The sequence below is a fragment of the Heterocephalus glaber genome, unplaced genomic scaffold (genome assembly GCF_053883595.1).
Source record: "Heterocephalus glaber isolate CG9 unplaced genomic scaffold, H.glaber_assembly_v1.0 deba00001481, whole genome shotgun sequence".
Taxonomy (NCBI): Eukaryota; Metazoa; Chordata; class Mammalia; order Rodentia; family Bathyergidae; genus Heterocephalus; species Heterocephalus glaber.
The window spans coordinates 33,505,898-33,523,598 of NW_028258317.1; the positions used below are offsets into that span (position 1 = coordinate 33,505,898).

The 17,701-nt window shown below is 41.8% G+C and overlaps 1 protein-coding gene and 1 pseudogene across 6 annotated transcripts in view; one reads left to right on the forward strand and one right to left on the reverse strand.

Annotated features, from left to right (window-relative positions):
- The window catches only part of Adamtsl1 (ADAMTS like 1), a 1,037,009-nt gene that overhangs the window by 68,631 nt on the left and 950,677 nt on the right, over nt 1-17,701 (reverse strand). For all 6 annotated transcript variants that reach the window (XM_087183424.1, XM_087183423.1, XM_087183422.1 and 3 more), the window contains one exon: nt 3,249-3,377. In XM_087183424.1, the coding sequence (XP_087039550.1) occupies nt 3,249-3,377 (129 nt within the window). The remainder of the gene's footprint in view (nt 1-3,248; nt 3,378-17,701) is intronic.
- Nucleotides 5,997-17,255, forward strand: LOC110347733 (FUN14 domain-containing protein 2 pseudogene; annotated as a pseudogene).

Here is a 17,701-nt window from a genome sequence, read left to right on the forward strand (position 1 = left end):
ATGTTTACGTGGTGTCTTAATGATAATATGCACTTTTCTGTAGTGATATATTTCAATGAAAAGGTAAAAGGTATAGAACATTAAAATAGATGTCTGACCTAGATAAATAAAAGCTGCTAGACCCTTATTAGAGTCGCACTGTATGTAGGAAAACATGCTTGTATTTTTATAGGGTGCAATAGTTCGGATTGTAGAAGTTCCCAAAGGCCCATATGTTTGCTAAAGGTTTAGTTCTCAGGGTGGCAGGACCTTCAAGAGGCAGGGCCTCTTGGAAGGTCTCTAGGCCCCTTCTTCATGCTCTTTTGCTTCCCAGCCATGAGGTGAGTGTGTCTGCTCCACGATGTGCTGCCGGGTCATGGGCCCAGAACAATGGGTCAATCAGTATGGAATGGAAACTCCAAAACTGTGAGCCACATAAACTTTCTCACTTTTTAAACTGATTATCTCAGGTATGTTGTTACTATGACAGAAAGGGATCAACACAGAAGCATGTATATTTTCTTAGAACAAGAGAACACAGCACTGTGGCATCCATAGCAGCAAAGAAGATGGAGCACTATGCCCCTCTGTAATCCACACCTGTCCTGTGAGAGAGCTAGGGAGAAGCTGTGCTGAGGCAGGGTGACCCCTGCCTGTGGAAGCCAGGCTGTGTTAGAGGGCAGCTCCCTGAGAGGCTTCCTGAGTCAGCATGCTGGCATCAGGCCCTGGTCCAGGGCATGCCTTCCCGATGGTCTCTGTAGGAAGCTCCGCAGGAAGCTGGGGAGAGGTGCACACTAACGTAGCTCAAGTGACAGAACGCTTGCTGTTTATGTGCCTGAGCCAGCAGACTGGCCTTATCTCTCATACACCTAGAAAAGGTAACAGGTGAGGAGCAAAAAGCTGATTTTGCACGGTAGCACCACTAGGGAGAGCAAGAGCATCATGATGCCTGCCCATGCCAGCTTGGACTTTGGATCTTGAGCTCAGATGTTACTTAAAGAAAAAGAATCTCGAGAAATTCAATAGAAAGCCTCTGAAAAGTAAGGTGAAGAAAAAGGGCCCTCAGCCATTCCCATTCCAAAAGCACAGGAAAAAAGGAAGTTCTATAAACAATGTCCAGCAAGTATTCGTCCCCTTTCGCTAGAGTTGTTCCCTACATAACATTTATGACTGGCATCGTCTTGCTGAGAGCTTTAGTCAGCAGGCACACTGCTTCTAATGGGGCTGCAGGCTGCTGGAGAACAAGACTGGCAGAGAGAATGGGACAAAATGGGCATTCTTTCATCCCATCAATAGAGGGCGCTGTCTATAGGAACGGGGCGCCAAGACCCGAGGGAGGCCTATGCTGACCCTGCTGGTACAGTCTCTACAGGGACTTCATGGCTGTGTGTAACACAGAACCTCCTGCAGAAAACGTGCCTGCTACCTGTCAGTGTGTCCTGCTCTGTCAGAGCCTGGACTCTACGAGGAGCAAGAGATTGAGAGATGCAGGGCAGAGAGTGAGGGAGAGAGGGAGAAGGAAAGGGAGGGAGAGGGAGAGGGAGAAGCCAGAACACCCAGGACCCACAGGGTAAAGGAGGAGAAGCTTATTTCGGCTCACGGAGTTTTCAGGGATTCAGTCCATGGTCAGCTGGCTGCATGGTAGGAAGGCTGTGGAGGGAGGTTGGGCGGAGGCAAGCTGCTCATGTCATGGCAGCCAGGAAGCAGAGAAAGGGGAGCAGCTGGGGAGGGATGCTTCCCAAGGTTATAGCCCCATGGCCCAACTCTTCCCACCAGGCCCCACCTCCAAAGGTAAATTCAGCTGTGGATTCATCAATGGATTAATCCACTGATGACTACAGTGCCCCCATGATCCAATAACCTTCCCAAAGCCCCACCTTTGGAAACGTGAGGTTTTGGGGGACATTCCTGATCTAAATTATAATCCTGAGTGATGACAAAAATGACAAGAGTCCCCATTCCCTCCTACTTACTGTCCCTTGGCTGCTCAGTAATCCTTGGTGCTGGCTGGCGAGCCCACCTGAGGTAGCTCTGGTACTGAGAATCCCCATCTGAGCAGGGCACACACAGTCTGCTCTAATTTAGAGAAGGTCTGAACTGCTGTCTTACTATTTCCAAACTGTGGAAAACTTAGATACATTCTACTTTCACAACTAATCTTTCTGCTGTTGTTGAAACACTGAGATTGCTAGGAAAGAGGTTCCTAGAATCCACTGGTACTGACTTTGGTACGGACTCTGGCAGGTCTCTCTTGTGGGAAGCTCAGTCAGGTTCTGGAAATAATTTTTGTCTTACCTCCTGTAATATGACAGCACATTGTATAGAAAGAAACGTCTGAAAAATGGCAAAAAATACACTCTACCACAGAAAAAGATCCAAAGCCATGTTGGTGTTGGCCAATTATTGGGCTAGGCTCCATACTGTGGATTGCTTGGTACTATCTGTGTCTGAAAAGGGGAAGCAAAAAAATTGGTGTTTGCTTCTTCCCCTTGTGGATTATTGTACAACAACACAACAATCTCCCTGTTGCTTGAAAAGATCAATAAATGGGTCTAGTCCCCATTTGGGCTGTAATGGTATGATTGTAAGGTTTAGTGCTTTTAATCTACACCGAGCTGCCAGGAGGTGTGATACTGTAAATCCCTGCCTTTTAAAATTCCCAGACAGGATATTCTTGCTAACTGGAAAGTTTGTTATATGTGGAAGGCAGTATGCCTGTGCCACGGAGCTTGTTAATATCCTGCAGGGGCTTCCAATGGTGTCCTTCCATACTGGAAGTTCTAGAAGCTTCTGAGGTAAGGGTAGGGTAGCTTGGTACAAGAAAAGAGAAAAGATACAGTAATTCAAACATCAGCTTTGGTGATTCTAAAAAATCACAGCAGTCTGGAAAAGAGGTTTGTTTGCAAGCTCACCTTCTATCAGTGCAAGCAAACAGAAACAGCCAGATGACAGGTGAGCAGAGGGATGAATATGTTAATCGGCAGGATTCAGACCTGCTGCGCTGTGCAGGTCACATGGTACTCCTGAACACACACAAATGTGACTTCTTCTGAAAAGGTTACCTTTCACCTCGTCTGTCCCAGACAGAATTAAATTTTCCTCCCCTAAATTTCTGAGTCACTTTGTAATTTCTGAGTGGCTGAGGTTCATGCTTTAGCTTTTGTGTTAGTCCCTGAGAGGAGAAGTTGTGTGGAATCTGTCTTTGTGAGGCAGCCTGGCACAGGGCTCCATTAATATTGGAAGAATGAACACAGTGGTGAGTTTCTCACCTGCAACTTGGCAGTTAATTGTCACATTCACTCCCTGCACTGTTCTGATGGTGCTTCCTATATCCACGGTGACTGCAGGCTTCTCCGTGTTGGTCACAGTCATCCGCGATGCTTTCACCAGTGGCTTTCCTAAGGTGAGAGAGAATGTGCCATGTTACCAGGTGGTGGCTGTGGGCTTGGAACACAGGAACACCAGGCTCCCCATGCTCTCTGGTGAAAAGAACGTAACTTCACAGATAAGTCACCCACCTACCCACCTGGGCCCTCCCCGGCGGTCAGGAAAGGAGCAAGGACTGAGGCTTCTGAAGAGGGATAGGGCATGGCATACAAGTAGGGATGATTTTTGCAATTTAACTATTAAATTAACTGTGACTCGATAAGCTACATTTCTAAGGGCTTATTTTACAACTTTTTTACTTTGAGATAACTGTAGATTCAATATGCAGTTGTAAGAAATAATGCCCAGCAATTCTGGGTACACTCACCCAATTTTCCATGAGTGCCACATCATGGTCTCAGTATCAACATTAATGAGGTTAAACTACAGAACATTCCCACCGTGGCAAGATCCCTTATGATGTCCCAATCCCTCCTTAATTCTATGGCAACCATTAATGTGGTTAGCATTTTTATAATTTTGTCATTTCAAGAGTGTTATATAAAAGGAATCATATAATATGTAATCTTTGGTGATTTATTTTTTTCATTCAGAATAATTCTCTGTAGATTCTTCCAGGTCTTAGATGGTACCATGATTCAGGAGTTTGTTTCTTTTTACTGCTGAGTAATATTCCATGGTATGGTTGCACTACACTTTGTTTAGCCATTTACCTGCTGAAGAATGTCTGGGTTGTTTCAAGATACTGACATTTAAATAAATCTGCTATGAACATTCTGGTTCAAGTTGTGGTAGGAACTTAAGTCTTCATTTTTCTGGGGTAAATGCCCAGGAATGCAACTTCTAGGTCATGTGGTATTTACATGTTTAGTTATTTTTATAGAAACCACTGGACTGTTTTTCAGAGCAGCTCTACCATTTCATATGCCCATAGACAGTGTATCAGTTATTCAGTTTCCCTGCTTCTGGGCCAGCATTCGGTGCTGTCCTGAGTTTTTATTTCATCCATTCTGATCGTGATACATTGTTTCCCTAGTAGCTTTGTCTTACTCACTTTCTTTGTCACTGAGACACAATAACTGACACCCAAACTTAGAGGAGCAGAGGCTTATTTGCCTCATGGGTACAATCCCTGTTGGCCAGCTTCGATGCAGAAATGGGACAACAGACTGCAGGGCCACAGTGCCTGGGAGGAGCAGTGAGGACCTGGGGAGGGAGACACCTTTCTAGATCATTCCTCAGTGACTCGATCCAACCCCCTCAGCCCCAAGTGCACACTCGGCGGCTGGCCTCCCCAGAGGAGGAATCCGCCAGGGAGGACCGTACCTGGATCCCACTGCCCTGCTCTGATCACAGAGTTTCCAGGGCTGTTGCAGATCTGAACCGGAACAGCTAAGTATCTACTATCTGCTAATTTGCCATATGTATATCCTCTTTGATTAAATGTCTATTTGTGCTCTTTGAGGATTTTCTAATTAGATTTTTTACTGCTGAATTTTGAAGTTTCTGTATAGATATCGTTTGTCAGATAGGTGGTGTACAAATGGTTTCTCCCAGCATCTTTTCATCTTCCTTGATGTGATCTTTCATGAACTTAAGGTTGTAACTGATAAAATCCAATTTATCAATGTTTCATTTTATAGATTATGCTTTTGTTATCAAACCTAAGAATTATTTATCTAATTCTACATACTGAAGGCTTTATTCCCTACAAATATAGTGGTTTTACATTTTACACTTAAGTCTGATACATTTTGAGTTAGTTTGGGTATAGTGTGATGTGTAGGTGAAAGTTCATTTGTTTGTTGTTTATGGATGTCCAATTGTTCTGATACCATGAATTTAACAGCTACTTTTCCTACACTGGATTGCTTTTACATCTTTGTCAGAATCAATTGGGCATATTTGTGTAGGTTTATTTCTGGGTTCTGTAGTCCACTTATCTATGTGTCTCTGCCCCTACTAATGCCACACAACCTTAATAATTGCAGCTATAGAATTAATTTTAAAATCAGAGGCTGATTCCTCAAAATTGCTAGGATTTTGATAGAAATGACATGAACTCTCTATATCAATTAGGAAAAAACCTGACATCTTTGTCAAATATTTCAATCCATGAAACCCTGCATGTCTATTTATTTTCTTTAATGTAGATCTTTAGTTTTTTTAAAAAAATCAACCAGGATACAAGCCTCATTGTGTTTTGTTACCTAATTATTTCTTTTGAGAAGTAGTGAAATGACACTGTATTACTAATTTCATTGTTCAGTGCTAGAATACAGGATTATGGAAATTTAGTTGCTTTACTTTTAATAGTCTGTTACCTTTATAACATACTGTTAAATGAAATAATGATTTGGGGAAGAAAGTGACATTTTAATAATACTGAATCTTCTAATTCATGAACATAGTATGGCTCTTCATTTGTTTGGATTAATTTACATTTCTCTTAGGAATATTTTGAAGTTTCTAATACAAGCATTAAAATTATTATTAAATATCAAAAAATAGTCTGTTACTTTGTTAAATTAGTTCTAGGACTTTTTTCTTTTATAGATTCATTTCATCTGCAAATGCAAACAGAAACAAGTTTTATTTCTTTTTTTCTAACCTCTATGCATCATTTCTTTTCCCGCAATACTATATGGATACATCTTCTACATTACTTTGAATAAGGTGGTAAAAGTACAGTTTGGAAAGGTAAATGATTACCAGTTGCAATCTGCATGTTTCTGTGTGTTGCAAGACTGAAACTTATTTAAACCTCGTGTTTTAGCTGGCTTTTTCGGAAACCACTGAGGCATGGCAGCAGGGAGGTGTGACCTTGTTTTCACCCACCAGCGAGGAGCCTGACTGCTGCTGGGGCAGTACAGGTCCTGACTCGAAGGTGCGCCTTTCCAACACGGCCAGCAGAAGGCGGGCAGTGCCGGTGAGGCTGGGAGGTGGGCTTCCCGGACACCATCTCCACGGGGATGTGAGGAGCGGTGAGCTCCTCATTTTAGTCTTTCTGGGGTTAAGTCTGGGCTCCCTACTCAGCGACTGCTGGTATGTGGGGGCGGCTCGTGATGTTTTCTGTGATGCCTGGCCAGGAAGAGCAGCATTTTCTAAATATCTTGTGTCTTGCTATGCTGCTTGTGTTCTGGCCCTTTTGCCAGTGAGAATGGGGGCTTTAATCCAGACTTTTTATTTTTAAAGTACTCATTGGCATCTCCTGGTAGCTCACTGGCTTCTTCAACTTCAAGTTTGGGATTTATAAGGCAAAAAGAGAATCCAACAGAGTCACAATTTTGAAAATTGTGTAAACTCTTCCTCAGTTTCCAAGATCTCTAGCCGATCTGCTTTCTTCTCTCCACTCTTCAGTCTTATGTGTACACAACACAGAAGGTTTTTAATTGCCCTCAGCAGGAAGAATAGGGAGAAGAGGGCCAGCTACGCTGTCTTCCTGGAAGTGGAAGTTCTGTGTACACTGTTTCAGGAGGCATTCATCAGCTGGGAAAAATACAGCACTTCATAAATATGATCATAAAATACAATGAAAAGATTCATTTATTGAGCACCTTGGGGAAATAAGGGTCCACATGAGATCACTTTCATATACCTAAAGCCTAATCTTTTGCAAGTCAAATGGATTTCATTTTGTTGAAACGTTTATAGGCAGGCTGTTATGCAAGGGCATCTCCTCTTCTCTGCCTGCATTAACTAGGAAGAAAACCTTATTTCAGAAACGTTCTTTGGAATCTTACACCTGCCTTTTATGTGTTTTTTTCCCCTATCTATTCATTTTTGTACTCCTCACAGCCTCATATCTAGCTGTCTCCTTTTCCACTGTAGTTCTAGCTCTCTCTAGGCACAGATCATTAAGCTCACTGGGATTATGTTTAAAAGCGGACACCTGACTGAGTACCTGAGGCTCTCACCTGTGAATATGTGGACAGGCTGTTCATATCTGTTCTGATTGTTTAGGGTCTTTCCCCTTATTTCTATATTTTATTCATTTGCTGTTGTATATAACCTGAAGTGAAGATGAACTATTCAGTGCTGAGCTGTTTGTACACTAAATTCAGGGTGATGACAGGAGGAAGTGGCTGGAGAGTCATTGAACTGACACTGGCATGCTTATCTTACTTACCTTTGAGACACTTCAGGGCTCTCATTCCCAGTCTCCCTGTGTCACACCAGCATCTGTGCGCCGATGCCCTGGCCCCCTTGGCCCTGGTGGGACAGCTGCACTGCCTAACTGGTCTCCTCTTTCTTCCCTTGCCTCACTAGAGTCTCTTATGACTCTAGCCAGAGTGATTTCCTAGAGCATGGACTACATCATAGAGACTTTCTGCTTCAATTTTCTGGTGCTTTTTGGTGCAACGTGAACAAAGTTTCTGGCTTGTTTTCATGACTGACCTTGCCCTACACAATGACGTCCTGCAGGCGCCTCTCCTCCCACTGAGACCACACTTCCTATCAAACCCCAAACCCAGCACTCTGCCCCCTCCCTTCCTGCCAACCAGGAGCACAGGTGCCCGGGCTGCTCCTACTCCTGTGTCTCCTCCCTACAGGTGCCCCGTGGTCACTGTCCTCTGGTCATTCAGGTCTCTGTGCACAGTGTCCCATTGCGAACCTCTCTCAACTAGCATCTAAAGCACGTCTCTTCGCTTTCCTGCCAAGTATGACATATTTCACTAACAATCTTTTTTCATAAGACCACCTGATCAGAATTTATCTTATTTATTTGTATGTTCTCTGTACCCTCTTCCCCTACCGCATTTCATCCTTTATTTTCCATAAAAGCAAAGGTCACATCTCTCCTGCTCCTTTCTTTATTCTTGTCATCCAGTCCTGGAACACAGCAGTCCTCAACAAATATCTGTTACATCAAAAAATGTGTACTATGTGCATTATCTGAATTTCTCAACCCCGAAGAGGGGCAGACAGGTGAAGCACGGTTATCTTTTTAGAGACAAAGAACTCAGGCTCCATGGTTTACCTAACACTGCAGAGCTGGCTGACCTGGACACCAGACCTCTGACCTGCAGTACAGTGCTTATTACCCAGTCCTGTCCACGGACTGGCTGCCTCAGAACCCCAGGGCCCTTGTTAAAAGCAACCTGTCCGATTCCAGTACAAGAGCTGCCTCACTGTGTTATAAAACAACTGTGCTGATAGGGAAATGAGGTTAGGGACCATGGCTTTAGCCCCATAATTACCAAGTTATTTTTCCTACAGGAATTTAATAATAAAGGTGGTTTTTATGGCTGCAAGTGCATAGCTATAAAAATCAAATGTCACTGAATTAAATTCAGCCCTTAATTATGTTGCACTTTTGCGGGAGAGTAACGGCCCCTTTCCTGTCAGCAGGAATACTGTCGTCAGCACAGGCTGTTCCTTGTATGTTCCTGTGACCTTCAGGAACCACCGTCAAGAGAAAGCACGAAGATACCTGGGCACTTATCATCAACAGAGATTTATAACGGAAACAGTGCTTCTTAATCAACAGACCCTCTCACAGCTATCAGAAAAGTACATATATATCCATATTTCACTAAGTCTGAATATCAGACATGTACAGACGTATGGATTGGTCAGGCTTCCTGCTGCTGGGACAAAATGCCTGACCCATAGAACCCATGGGGTCCCAAGACAGGGACATCATGGCAGAGGGGTGTGGTGGCCAAAGCTGCTCACTTTGCAGCGTCTGGGAAGCAATGCATGGCAGGACCACGTGCAGGTCAGATGTGCTCTCCAGGGCCCTGGCCAGCAGTGCATGCAGCTGTGGACATCAGCGGCTAATCCATTGACTGGCACAGCACACCCATGACCCAGTTGCGTCTCTCAATCCCATCAAGCTGACAGCTAAGACCCACTGGCCCAGGGTGGCAGCTGTAACCTCTCTTTTAAATAAGTTCCTGGCTGATTCTGATATGCAGTCAAGTTAATATGCAGGCAGGCGCAGCGCCACTGAGCAACAGCCCTGGCCCAAGTTGATATTCAGTACACTGTTATTAGTTTTGGTAAACTGGTTCTTCTACTTCTGGTAAGAAATTTCTTTGGAGACACCACAAGTTTTCTAGTAGAATTTTTAAAGTCATGGCTCTTAGTTTGATGGTTATGTAAAGAATATCAACATCCCATGTACGAGGTCATCCAGATAATCACTTGGTAACTGAGGACTGCTATTCGAGGGCTGCCTGTGTTTGCATGTGCAATTAAAACCACACTGACAGTACCAGTGCTGGTTTACTTACAGAACTAATTGAATGGATACTAGTTTAATTATGGAAGATAACTAAGGAGAAAAATATATAGAGAAGGAATAAACTAATAAATGATGCACTTCTGCTAAGACAATGCTAAGAATGTTCCCATGCACTGCATCAAAAGCTTGCAGAACAGGAGTCCCACCGTGGCAAGCCTTTGTGAGTGGCCTCGAGAGACAAGCTCGCTGAAATGGCCATGTCCAGTCAAGGAAACTTTGAGGGAAAGTTTGAGGCACTGGGCCTTGCAGAATTTGCTAAAAACCAGCCATGGTGGTGCAAGCTATTTAGGCAAGAATCTGCACCCTCTGCTGAAATGTATAGTGCGGCAACCCAGCTGTTAATTGGAGGTGTCACAGGATGCTTGCAAACCACACTGGATACATTAAAGTCAACTGGCAGTGAGTAGAGACAGACATGAAGAAAGCCAAAGAGCAGGTGAAGATTCATAAGAGCAATCAGATAACAACCAAGGTCAAGAGCAAAGCTGAGGAGGTTGTGTCATTTGTGAAGAAGAATGTTGTAGTGACTGGAGGATTTTTGGAGGCTTTCTGCTCAGCATGGCATCCTAAGGAGGACAACTGTACTTCCATTTTCTGTTTTTTTCTAGCCAGCAGCCAGCCACTACACTCCATCATAGGGCATCAAGTTATCTCCTCTTCCTCCTCTCCTCCTGTGCCTTCCTCCCTGCTGTGACAGATCTGAATGGCTTCTCTAGGCATCTGCTGGTTCACGTTAATACTGACCCTACTATGAGCTCGAAAGTGAGAAAAGAGACAGTAGACGTTAGCTCTCTTCCCAGTACACTCCCCACTTGGCCAAATCTAGGTCAGCAAGAACGTTCCTTTTTTTCCCCTATACAAAATGCTTATCAGAACACATTGCAAGATGGTTCACCACGGAGGATGTGAGGATCCTCAAAGAAACACATAGTTATCTTATTATGTGCTTCACAAAAAGGAACTGAATACATGTGCCTTTAAGCATGAACGATTTTGATATCTTGGTGTATACTTTCTTTTTTACTTGGTTTTAAATTATAGGAAGAGAGCTATTTATACCAGCTATAATTATCTTGACAAAATGGCAGCCTAAGAACTCTAACAGAAGAAATCTGAATATGAAATGAATTTAGGCTGAAGGAATACGCTGTGTTGAAGATACTGTATTTGATAGAAAAGTCTTTAGGGAAACCAACTATTGGAAATCCATTGTTAGATGGTTAGATGACTATTATTTAAGAATGTTTTCTATCATACTGGATAACACATGGCATGGCTACTTAAAGTGTTTATTTAGAGTAAAACAAGTATTTAGGTGGGAGAAGAAAGCAGCTCTTGGATTATTTCATAGAAAAAATTTTATGTGGCTGAGTGTGGTGGCACATGCCTGTAATCCCAGCCACTTGGCAGGCTGATTTATTGATTTAGGAGGGTAGCAAGTTCAAAGTCAGCCTGGGCAATTCAGAGACCATGTCTCAGAATAAAAGTTAAAAAAGGGTTGGGGATGTAGCTCAGTGGTAAAACACTTGGCTGGGAATTTGTGAGGCCCTAGGTTCAGTCTCCAGAACTGAAAAACAGTTGAAATGTGAAATATTGTTCATAGCTCTCAAAACATTAGGGGTAGCCATAGTTCCTGTGTGCCAACTCTGTTTATTTACCCAGTTACTACAGGATACATCATTTAAAGCAGAATTTGAAAGAAGTAGCATTCTAGAAATTTAGAATTGAGAAATAACAATAGTATAATATATGTGGAATAAATTTCCATCATCAAGTATAATCTGCTGCCTCATGTTGACCTTCAACTCTCAGAATTATTTTTCCAAATAGAAATTGATACACACACACATTTAGTTTTAACACATTTACTGTAACCACAACTAGAATATCAGCTTCCAGAGGGCAAGGCTTCTGTTGTCTTTAACTATTATACTCCTAGGGTCTAGTACTTAATACATTCTGAGTATTTGTTGAATACATGGTTAATAACCTTGTGGACTTACCTAGTACAGGTTAATTTTACTCAGAGTAAGTTCTTAAATCTGCAGGTAACTCCATGTAAAATATTTGTGTTTCTAATCTCAAAGTGTTTGCCTTTTAAGCTATCTTGAGAATGATGTATTGAATCTGAAAACTGAAAAGCCAACACATGTGTACAACTTTATAGAATTCACCCATTTGTATTTTCTGCATAACATTTAAGGCAACATAACCTATTTGCTAGTAATATGTATTAATCATTCCCGAATCATAATGTTACATTTTTTTCCAAGAATTAAAAAACATTTTTGCTTTTTATAATGGAAATTTTGAAACAGATATGAAAGTAGAGAATACTCTTGATCTTAGCCAAAAGGCTGAGAAGCAATTGAAAGTAGAGAATATACTACAGTGACTCCCCGTGTCCATCACCCACGCACAACAATCATGAAATCATAGCTATACTTGTTTTATCAATTATTGTGAAACAGATACTAAAAAATAATTTTAATTAAAAAAAAAAAAGCTTGCAGAAAAGGTAGATCAGAGAGACACAGAGGCAAGTGAGGCCACTGTCACAGAGCCGGGCAGAGAAGCTGGAGCGCTATGCGCATTGCAGACAACTATTTAGTTTGAGCAAGTTGGCTTCAGGCCACAGATTACATTAGTGATAATTTACGAAGATTGCTAGAGTTACTTATTATTCTTTCATCTGTGAAATTATTTTCATTACAGTTGAATGAGAACTAGGCAAAGAAGCAGATTAGGCCACATTTCATATCTGTGTAAATTCAGGCAAAACAGAGATAAAGACAAGCACTTCAGTTTGCTGGGTCACATGAGGAGTCAGCCCCTCGGCAGGTCAGGCACAGAGACAAAAGCATTCAGGCATTCTGTTCGGCTCCTCCAGGCCGCGTCTTTGGATGGAAGCCCTGCTAGAAGTAAGTGCAAGGAGGCACAGGGCCTCCCTGGTATGCAAGGGCAGCTTGTACAAAGGGCAAATCAGACATGGAGCTGACCTCAATCTGCAGGACAAAGGTGTCTGGGAAACAAGGCGTGCCCTGCTCTGAGGAACGGAGCCCTCTGGAGATGGACGGCCAGCTATGCTCAGAACACACGTGTGTGCATGTGCTGGGCTCCTGCCAGCTCTTCCATCATGTGGGGCTCCGGGTAAAACCAAAATCCACTGGAAGAAATCTGAACGCATGTGCTTGAAAAATCTCGTCGGGCCAGTATAAAGGTGATCGAGAGAGGAGCCAGAAGGGACAGGAGGTTTGTCTTTTGAGTTAAGCCAAGAGTAAAGAGCACTGTAATTAACTTTCCCAGAGCTGCGGTCCAGGGCTCCACAAACAGAAACTCTGAAAGACTAGGGTGTCTTCCATTTTAGAACTTCTGGCAGACTGAGTTGCTATGAACCGAACCCTTTTCCTCTCATTTCTGGGTACACAGGTAGATTAGTTTTTAGCTTCTTTGCAGTTAGGCATGGGCACAGGACCGAGTTCTGATAGATTCGATAGGAACAGAAGTGGAGTGTCCCTAACTACAACTCTTGTGCAACTCTTTGCTTTATGTGAGCAAGAAATAAACTATCTTATTTTAGCCTTCATATATTTGTAGATTTGTTACAGAAGTTAGCAAGTGCTAATAATATGCTGATTCACTGAATGAATAAATCAAATGAATCTCCTTTTGATTCTTCTAACATCAAGGGTCACAGATGTCATTTGAAATTGATCTTCTATCATTTACTATCAAAAATGAATCACTCTTCAAAGACTTTAGATTCTCACTGTCTGCTGCAGTTTTCTGTCTGTGTTGCTGAAGAAGTAGAATAAAACATAGCCATTAGAATAATGCCTCAGCACAGGGTGAGGGTTCAAAGGACAGTAACTTTTGTCAGCATTATGTCTGCTATGACACGGTGAGAAAATGATCTAAGAAGCAGTGCGGGACACTTCTGATAAAATAAGAAAACACACAAAAAGGAAAGGGCTTACAAAAAGAGGAAGAGGAAAGGTAAGGGAGAGGGAAAGTATCTGCTGAGAAGGTACCAAATTGCTCCTATTTTGTAGAATTCTTAAGAGTTTCGGTATAATTAGAAGAAAAGTAATTTAAATGTGATGGGTTCTCTCCAATGGGGATCGCTATCTGGACAGAATACAAAGAGCTCAGAGGTCCCATACAGGTGTCCTAATTGGAGACCCCAAGGAACCCTCATTCTCAGGGAAGCTAAGAACCACATATGCCAGCGTGACTGGTGGTGTCCTGACCCTGTTCAAGGAGACAGTTGTAAAGTCCACAGTGGACCCAAGTTTCAATTCAAGAGAAAGGTAAAGAAGATATGGTGGCTGTAGTTACAATATCCGAGTGTCCTGCAAAAGTATAAAGCAATGAAATGTTGTAAATCTCACATCCTTTCAATACCTAAAATTAAGCAGACTGTTTAATCCAATTTAGTCAAGAGACAGTGTCTTGTAATGAATATGTCAGAGCGCTATTTTAGAAATGCCAGCCTCTGCTCATCCCACCTGATCACAGGTCCTCACAAGGGATGCCCGAGTTCCATCTCTGAACAATCCAGAAATGAGAATTCTCAGCTGAAGAATTTAAGGCTCATGAGTTAGGTTTAGGAGACCAAGATCAGTGTGAACCTACAAAAGTCCTGTAAATATAACTGGCTTACACATCTGACACTGGTCATAATAGGCACTGTTTATTAATGTCTATTACTACTTGGAGGACAGAAGCTTTTCAGGATCTTTCTGTCTGGAAATTTCAAAAGGAGTTGCTTTGTCACGGATAACATTCATATTAAAATGCATGGCTTTTTCTTAGTCTTCTAATTTCTCAGTCTTCTGATTCTTCTTCTTAATGCTGTTCACATTTTATTGCTCAGGAATTCTGCTGTCCTGTTATTTTTCTTAGACAATCTCCTTCACCTCCATTTTCTACCTCCGAAGTCAGCATTTGAGCTTTCCATCAAATCGATTTATCCTGTGTCCTTAGAGAACTTCCCTCTAGTCTCTTATTTTTCTAAGACTTCCTCTTTACCACCAGTCTCCTATTCCCCATGTATGCATGGAGTCAATTTTCAATGTTAGAACTTCAGGTAAGGGGAGTTTATAGCTGGAAATGGTAGGTGATATTGTTGTCCTTTATTTATATGTAAGAGATTCACAGAACTTTTAGGTCTAAAAGAGAACCAAGAATACATTTATTTAAATCTTCTCTGTTTACGATCAGGAAACAGGTTTATAGTTCTGAATCTGCTTCTAAATTTGGTAATGAGGCAAATACTTCCCCTAGAATCTAACTTATTTTATTATTAGAGTAAGTTTTCTTTTTTAGCAATAGTGAAGAACAAATGTTTCTCTCCAAATCATGTGGTTTTAGGTGGTAGAATCTAATTAAATGAGATTATATTTTTGTAACACTCTGTCCCCGGGAAGTCAGGTACGGTATACAAGTGGCTATGGGAGATGAAGATTTAACCAATGGCTCCTGGTAAACTTCACACTGTGTTCAGAGGACAAACACGTTTAGTCCAAAGAGAACGTTTAGAAATTTGAATTGGTTGGGTTTAGTTAAAAATGATCAGATATTTAAAAAAATATGTTGTTGAAAAAATATTTTTGGTTTGGCTTTGTTAGAAAAGTTGGAAGGCTTAGCAATACTGATTTTGCTTTTTGTCTTTGGCAGCAGTGAGATGAAAACTAGCTGCGTCCTTCACACAGGCAGAATAATGACCTGGCCAAATTGTCTGTGACAGGACATCAGGGAATTAAGGTGGCAAACTGCCGTAAGCTTTGGGAGGTTATGACTGATCTGAAAGATACAAGCAAACTCTTTCTTAAATATGTTACATATTTCAGATGCACAGGTTGGTGTTATGAGAAGCTGCATGTTTGTCTGTGACAACATTAAGCCATAAGTAACATGGAAGTTGTCAGTTTGGCTGTAAAACATGTTTTGTAAGGGTGTGTAATATTTGAGAGTGTACTGTCTATGAGGAATACTGTGAACTCTGGTAAATATTGTCACGTTTCTTTTTTGAAAATAATTTCTGGATTGTAACTAAAATTTCAAAAATCATGTACATGAATATAATAAATGCAAATTTGTAATTTAAAGATTTTTTTTCACTTTACACCACATACTAGTCAATGGATGATTCTCTCAGAAACCTCCATTTCTCTCAGATGTTTCTCTCAGGTACATGCTACCTCTGCTGTAATTTTCTGGAGCGCAACCTCCTGAAGTTTAAGGTTGTTGATCAGAGTAGGGAAGTTATCTGAGGCCACTGGTGGTAAACTTACGGCACGTGTGCCACAGCGGGTTGTTGGTATCACTGAAAGCTGTAGAAGGTTCACCATCACTGTCCTAGGTTATCTAGGTAAGCTCAGTCTAATCACATGAGCTCTTACAATCAAAAGAGCAGGCAGTGGAATGTGTCAGATGAAGCGACCTGAGAAGGACTCAGGCTATCACTGTGGGCTTTGAGGAGGGAGGAAAGGGAGTGAAACTAGAGATTAGAGTGGCTTTTAGAAGCTGGGAATGATACTCAGTTGATAGCCAGCAAGAAAATGGAGATCACAGCCCTAGGTCATGGGGAACTACATTTTGCCAACAACTTGAAAGAACAGGAAAAAGATTATCCCCTAGAATCTTCAGAAAGAAATACATCCTATCAATATCTTGATTTTAGCAATACCAGTGTGATGGTTGAGTGATTGTGTCAACTTGAGAAGTTTGGCTAAGAGAAGCTTAGCCAAATGGGTTCAGCAATTCCACACCTTAGGGCATGGGAGATACACCCTAGGGCTGCTCCTTGCCTGACTGTTATAAAGGGGGAATGAAGAAAGTCAAGTTCTCTTCTGTTCCTTTGGTGGAGCTCCAGTCTTTGGCTTCCAGCACAGACCCTTGAGCCTTCCTGTGCAGACCCATCGGCCTCCTGATACAGACCCCACCCCCACAGGACACTACAGTGAGCTCCAGAACTTTGATTGAATCCTTCTGTCTCTAGTGTATGGAGAGACGCTCTGGACTCCTTCTCATCCGACCCTGTGGGTGGCTATTGTAAGCTAATCTTGTAAATTGTTATATATTATCTATATATCTTGTGGTCTATCAGTTTCTCTAGTAAATACTGACTGATACAACCAGTCTCCTACATGTGGTGATTTGTTGTGGAAGCAATAGAAACAGTACACAGACCACACACACTGTCTATATCACCAAAGTTATCACCACAAGAAAGAAAGTACACAAAGGACCAATGAGACACGAAGACAGAGGAGAACAGCAGTCCCTGTGGAACTGTAAATGTACTTCGTACTTGCAAAGATGCTTTTCATGAAGACCATGGACAATAACAAGTGCTGGGAGAAGGGGCAAAGGGGAAGGAAGTGGGAGGGGTAGGGGAAAGGATAGAAGGGAATGGGATTAATATGAGAAAATGGAAAAATAGGAACAAAATCTTTGTAAATAGGGAGGAATGGAGGGGTTGAACGGAGGGCTGGTCAAGGGTGAAAAATAAGAACCAAGAGAGACTATGTAAAGGTACAAATTTCCAATGATGAATGGCATTATATTGTATACCTAAAATGTACCAATGATTAGAATGAATAATCGATAATGCAAAATAGGAAGGAAAGGTCCAAAAGGGTAGGGGTAGTGGGAGGGGCAGGGGAAAGGAAAGAAGGGAAAGGAAAAATGATGAGAAATGGAAAAAATGGAAATAAAGTCTTTGTAAATAGGGAAGGGAGGGCTAGGAATGGGGAAAAAATAAGAACCAAGATGCATTATGTAAGGGTACAATTCCCAATGAGAAATGTAATTGTGTTGTATACCTAAAATGTACCAATAAAAGAATTTAACCAAAAAACACACAAAAAAACAAGTGCTGTGAGGACAGAGAACGGATCCCTCAACACTGCAGGTGGAAATGTAAAATAGCGCAGCCACTTTGGAACATAGATGGCAGTTTCTACAAAAGTTAAAACATAAATGTACCACATAATTGAGCAATTCCACTCTTGGGTATATATTTCCAAGAGAAATAAAATATAAACCCACAAAAAAACTTGTACTTGAGTCTTTATAGCA